The 6,657-nt window shown below is 29.9% G+C and overlaps 1 protein-coding gene across 1 annotated transcript; it reads left to right on the plus strand.

The window, feature by feature from the left end:
• Positions 1-466: 466 nt before the first annotated feature.
• LOC105134472 (GATA transcription factor 5-like) lies at positions 467-2,224 on the plus strand. The gene is made up of 3 exons (XM_011038891.1): positions 467-714; positions 829-1,146; positions 1,238-2,224. Exons 2-3 carry the CDS (start codon positions 832-834, stop codon positions 1,907-1,909), a joined length of 987 nt encoding a protein of 328 aa, XP_011037193.1. The 5' UTR covers positions 467-714; positions 829-831; the 3' UTR covers positions 1,910-2,224.
• Positions 2,225-6,657: the final 4,433 nt, after the last annotated feature.

The following is a 6,657-nucleotide window of genomic DNA, read 5'->3' on the forward strand; positions in this document are numbered from 1 at the left end:
TCTCATGTTCTTAATAATTAAGGATTATCCGAGGTGTACCTTAGGATTTGAAAACCATGATTTCACAAAAAAAGAAAATAATAAAATTGCCAACTCAAATTAAGTTCTGTTTACGGCAGTGTTGTTTTAATTGAAGTTTTTTTAAAAAATTGATTTTTAATATTTTAAAATTATTTTAATATATTGATCTCATAAATAATTTTTTTAAATAAAATTAAACACAGCCTTTAATCTACTGGAAAACAGTTGCTTTCTGAAATCTTTCTCAGCATAAACCAAAGTGCGAATGAGGGCAGCTGGACACAGGTAGAAAATCAAAGAATCGGGGCCAAACCAGCTACGAAAGTTCTTTGATTTTTTTTTCTTTTTCCTGGCTTCGGTGGGCTCGTATGACCAAGGCGTGGTGGCTAAAGGTAAGCAATCTCTACGGTAACTGTGGATTCGCATGGCCAGCCTATAAAGACCCAAGAATAGTCATCTCCTAAATTGACCAAATATCACTCACAAAAATAATTCGCCACCGTTAACTTTTATGTACAAACATTAAATTTTCAAAAAAAGAATTGCTAATAATAAGAGAGAGATATCTAAGAGAGGCAGACAAAGATAAGCCATTAACTCCGCACCAGTTTCGCCCAGTAAGAAGCCTTCATTTCAGTGCCCAACTAACACCATCTATCCTTTCAGTTCCAGACTTCTCCTAATCTTTGTCAGGTAATTTAGCCATTTACAGCACATAAGCAAGCAATTAGTCTATGAACAAAAAACTTGTCATATATTTAGGGAATTTTGGTTAAAGTCTTTTTGGTTCTTGAATTTTGAATATAGAAAATGGAGTTCTGCATGGAGACAAGAGCCTTGAAGTCAAGTTTACGCAACGAACTAGCTACAAAATCAACCCAACAAGCTATTTCTGAAGATTTCTTTGCTTTTAATACACCTGCTGTTGTTTCAAGTGATCAAGATTTCTCTGTTGATTGTTTCTTGGACTTCTCTAATGGTGAATTCAAAGATGGTTATGCACAAGAAGAAGAGGAAGAGAAAGACTCTCTTTCTGTTTCCTCTCAAGACGTTGCTGATGATGATTTTCACTCAAACTCCAGCAGCTTCTCCGATTCCTTTCTCTCAAGTGAACTCGCTGTACCAGTACGTGAAGATGATTGAATTTTTGTCAATTATTGTTCCTTCTTCTGATATTTTTTGTGTTCTTAATGAAACCCATGTTGTCTTTTGACAGACCGATGACATAGCAGAGCTTGAATGGGTATCTCACTTTGTCGATGATTCTTTGTCTGATGTCTCTCTTTTGGTTCCTGCCTGTAAAGGAAAACCAGAAAGCCATGCAAAGAACCGGTTCGAACCAGAACCCAAACCCTCTCTAGCAAAAATTCCTGGTTTTTTCCCTTCACGGGTTCCCTCCAAGGCAAGAACCAAACGGTCCAGACGCACTGGTCGCACCTGGTCGGGTAGGTCGAACCAAACCGAGACACCGTCATCCTCAGCCTCCTCAGCCTCGTCAATGCCATGTCTTGTTTCGGCCAACACGGTTCAAACAATTGACTCGTTATCGTGGTTGAGTGAACCGCCAATGAAAAAACCAAAGAAAAGACTGGCGGTTCAAACTAGTGGGATAACGGGGTCGCCCCAATTCCAGCGTCGGTGCAGTCATTGCCAGGTTCAGAAGACCCCACAGTGGCGAACCGGGCCGCTTGGTGCGAAAACGCTATGTAATGCTTGCGGTGTTCGTTATAAATCCGGTCGACTTTTTCCGGAGTATAGACCAGCCTGCAGCCCTACCTTTTCGAGTGAAGTTCACTCGAATAGCCATCGAAAGGTGTTAGAGATGAGAAGGAAGAAGGAGATGGGCGGACCTGAATCCAGGTTGAACCAGATGGTTCCTAGTTTTTGAAGGTTTATCGGTAACATGTAGGTTTTTTCTGAACCAGAGTCAAACCCGGTTCAGTTAGTCCGGTTTGTTTTTAGGTTGCAGACATCGAATGTATCGTAGGAAGGGCATTTCTTAGTTCTTACCATAGTTTATAGGGAGATTCCTATCTCTAGTCTTGTCTTTTTACTTTATTTTTCTTAGCGTTCCTATCTTCTAATTTCTAATTTTTTATATTGGGAGTAGCGAAGGGGAAATATCCAGTCTCTGCCTATTCTTAGAATTCCCAGTCTGTTTTAGTTCCTTAGTATTTGCTAGTAAAATGCCCATTTTTGTCAATGTCCGTTGAAATGTTCAAAACAATCCAGCCATCACCTTAGACAATATAAAATAAAAATAAAAATAAAAATTGAACGGATGGATGGATAGAGACAATTTAGACAATAAAATATGGTGGAGTTAGATTTCAGACCACCAAAGCTAATTCAATTTTGGACATACGGTGCTTTCCCGAGTGGGTGCACTATAAATTGTTTAGTGGTCTGCTGACTAAGAGCATGCCCCTTGTGTCATTATTAACAATGACGCGTTTGTAATTGTATTGACATTGAGTTTTAGTTCATTTTTTTATTAAGATTTAATTTAATTTTTTAAATAGTTTTGAATTATTTTAAGATGTTAATATAAAAAATAAACCTTTTAATATAAAATATAAATATATTATTTTAATACTTTTCTAAATAAAAAACATTTTAAAAAATAATTAATCAAACACCATCTAAGTAAAGTCAAGAGTCATGGCCACCTTTAAATATTAATATTTATTAACAAAACAACCTTGATTTTACGGTGATGGATAAGCATGATCAATTGGTGCACTTACGTGTAAGGCGCATGAATCATTGGTGCAATTATATGTAAGGACTGTTTGGTACAGTGCTTCAGTGTTTTTAAAAAAAATTAAAGTTTTTTTTAGATTTTAAATTATTTTTTATTTTTTATTTTTTTTTAATATATTAATAAAAAAATTAAAAAATTATTTTAATATATTTTTAACGAAATAGCTGGCCCTCCCGAGGCTGATAGGGGTGACGATGTTTCCATGAACGTGAAATAATAAAGCAGCATCATTCTGATATGGGACAACATTACAATTCTCATCTTCTTACACGGGCATGATGTTATTTTAGGTGCGATGATTATTCATTGCAGTTATTCAGGACAAAATGAATCATGAACATGATGGACTAAAAAATGTTTTTATTTTTATTTTTATTTGTGTGTTTAAAAATGCTTTTGAAAGTTTTTATTTTTTTACTTTAAATTAAATCTTTTTATGATTTTAGATTATTTTAATGTACTAATATAAAAAATAATTTTTTATTTTAAAAATATATTATTATAATATATTTCAAAATAATTTAAAAAGTAATCATTACTACAATCTAAAATACTATTTTAATTATTTGATTTTGAAATTTTCAAGGGGTATATATACTTGTCTTCGTATCAAAGCTTGTCTTTAGTAAATTTCTTTTTATAATTATGCTTAAAATTGTTTTCAAGAGTTCTTAAGAAGAGGTGTGTTTGGGATAAAATTATAGTTTGTCTTCTTTGACGGGATAAAAATACCAAGAAAAGACATGAAAAACTTACCTTTCTGTGGTGGCTTTTCTATATTAAATAAGTTATACATTAAAAAAAAAAACCCAACACTCTCATAAAGTGAAAACATTTAAAGTGGCCTTCAAAATGGAATCATGATTTTCTAGATGGGTAGGATGGACGGGGAGGATGCCCGATCCCTCCAAACCCTCTTCGGAGCTTCACCTTAGCTGTTGAAAGAGACTGGCTACATTATGGGGTTTTATATATATATATATATATATATATCGGATTAAGATGGATCTGGAATGTGAGTATTTTGGCATAAACCGACAAACTAATTAATTGAAAACCCTTAAGGGATTGATCCCTAGGAAAAAAGATTTAAATGCTTTCTTTGTTATATGAAAAAAGAACTCCTATCTCATGATGAGCACCGTTTACTGTAACCTACAATCGGTTTATACATAATACATAAAATAATCTCCTTTTCAAATAATATCTGGATCAGATTCTCACAATTTTATATCTTGTTTTTCACATATTACTTTACTTACTATAAATTTAAATTAACTTGAAAATTTTTATAATGTTTGAACAGTAACTACCATATATATAATTTAATTAAATAAATATTATTAATAATAATAAAAACTGGTTGAATTCATTGGATGAGATTGGTCATAGTTACTTTATGCGTGCAAGGATAGTAAAAACTTTAAAAATAATATAAATTATATTTTAAAGCTTCCATATTATTAAGTTATTGATAAGTTATTGAGTTAAAATAATTTTTTAATATAATATCAGAGCTTTAAAATTAAACAATTATAAATTTATATCTTATCATTTTTATTTATTTGATAAAAAAATTAAACAAATATAATATAAATTTAAAGAATTTTTATTTGAAAAGGTATATTAAAGAATAATATAAATTATATTTTTTAAGTTTTTCTTCCCCATTCTGGTATACAATGAAATCTATATTGTGTTTGAAATTTGTGTTTTTTACTAAAAAAATATATTAAAATAACATATTTTTTAATTTTTTAAAATTTTATTTTTAATATATCATATGAAAATAATCTAAAACTATATAAAAATTAATTTTAAATAATTTTTTTATTTTAATCGATCTCTATTTAAATACATTCCCAAACAGAATTTACTCGACCTATCTAGAATACATTCCAAATAGGATTTCATCTTCTACAGTAAGACAAAAAAAATTGAGCAAAGTATCAGATTTGATGGGTTTCTCAATTATTATTCTTCCCATATATATCTTATCTCTCAACTTCTGCATTTTCTTGTTCTTAGAATTAATCTGTTTATTGTATTGCGAAAAAACCAAAGAAAAATAATTTATTTTGTTTACTACAAAAAGTTGATTAGAGTGCTTAGTTGTTAGAGTTCGTCTACAGTATCATCACAGGAAAGATAAAAAACAAATCATTTTGCACTGTCCCTTTTTCATAAAGTTTCGTTACAAAACATTACACATGATTTGGCAACTGGCCTCTTGTAATTAGAGTCTGAACTATAAGATGTTTAGAGATTAAGATTTTATTTTTATTTTAGAAAAACAAAACTTGTTTACATGGCATCAAATATATATATATATATATATATATCATATTAGTTGGTGTTTATGTGCCAAAGTATATTGATAAATCAAAATTTAATGTGAATAAAAAATCTCTTAAAATGTTAAAAAAAACCTCTCTCGTAACCATAAGTAACCGACTTATCATCTAGGTTCATGCTAAGCATGCTACCTATCCAAGAGGAACTAGCTAAGATGACCGCGAGGCCTATATCAACCAAGACACGCCCAACTAGGTTGTTGAGTGTCAGTTCAGTATCTTTATAGGCTTGAGCCCGAATCCAACTATCATGGATCTAAACAACACGTCTAGGTTTATTTTTCATTCCTATCATGCCTAAAAAACTTGTTTAAGCGTAACACTTCCGTGAAAAATTTTTCACAGTCCCATACGAGTCCTTTAGTAATTTTCTAGGATCCTCATATGAGTTTCTTAGTATTTTATATTGATTCAATATGTATTATTTTAAGTATGCTATACTTAAAATACCATATTAGTTTAGGGTTATAATTGCTCTTCAACCTCTCATATGTACAAAATGACAAGATTTATGGACTATAAATACCATATGAATCTACTAAGTTTAAAGTTTATAATCTCTTCATTCTCAATATTTTTAGCATATATATTTTTGAAATTTATTTCTCTAAAACATCATTAAATTTTCTCATTTTATAAAGTTACCAATTTAAATATCTAAAAGCTATAAGCCACCTTGACATTTCGCAGGTATGTGGCTTCTCATATCAAGTTATAAGCCACCTTGATTTCCTACATCAAGTTACCAACCACAATATTTAAAAAAACTGGAAAAGATTATAAGAACAAAGTGATTAGCCAAATGTCCATCACATAAGATTTATTACTAAATTACTTGAATTTAAGCTTTTAGGTTGAATTGGTTATTTGATATAGTATTGGAATTTTAATGATTAAGCGATCATGAGTTTGAATCTCATTATTTTTATTTATTTGATAAAAATTAAGTATAAGATAACATAAATCTATACAAGTTGCAAGTTTAATAAACTTTTATTTATAGAGATATGTTACATAATAATATAAATTATATTTGATATCTCACTTAACAATTAAATTATTAGATTAAAATAATTATTTAATATATATCTTTTTATAAAATAAATTTAAAACTACCTGGTTTGAAAAAAAAAAATAGGCAAAACAGTTATTAGAAAAATTTAAAGATTTAAAAGGAATGTAATATTTACCGATTTTCCATCATGATACAAAATTATGTTCATTTAATGGTAAAAAAAAATAAAAATGGTTCACATGCGAAACATGTGCCAAGTACAACTGACGTGCAAGTTGTGCAGGCATAAAAACATAATTTTAGTCACGTGTAAAAACCAGCAAATGTCATCTCCTAACAACGACAAAAGTTCGAAATTATGTGCCGGCGGCTAACAAAGATATTCACAATGCTATTTATGATTTAAAGTATTTTTTATTAATTTTTTTTTTATGTTTAAAAATTTATTTTTAATATTAATATATCAAAATAATTTAAAAATATTTAAAAATTATTAATTTTAA

The sequence above is a fragment of the Populus euphratica genome, unplaced genomic scaffold (assembly GCF_000495115.2).
Source record: "Populus euphratica unplaced genomic scaffold, PopEup_1.0 scaffold104.1, whole genome shotgun sequence".
Taxonomy (NCBI): Eukaryota; Viridiplantae; Streptophyta; class Magnoliopsida; order Malpighiales; family Salicaceae; genus Populus; species Populus euphratica.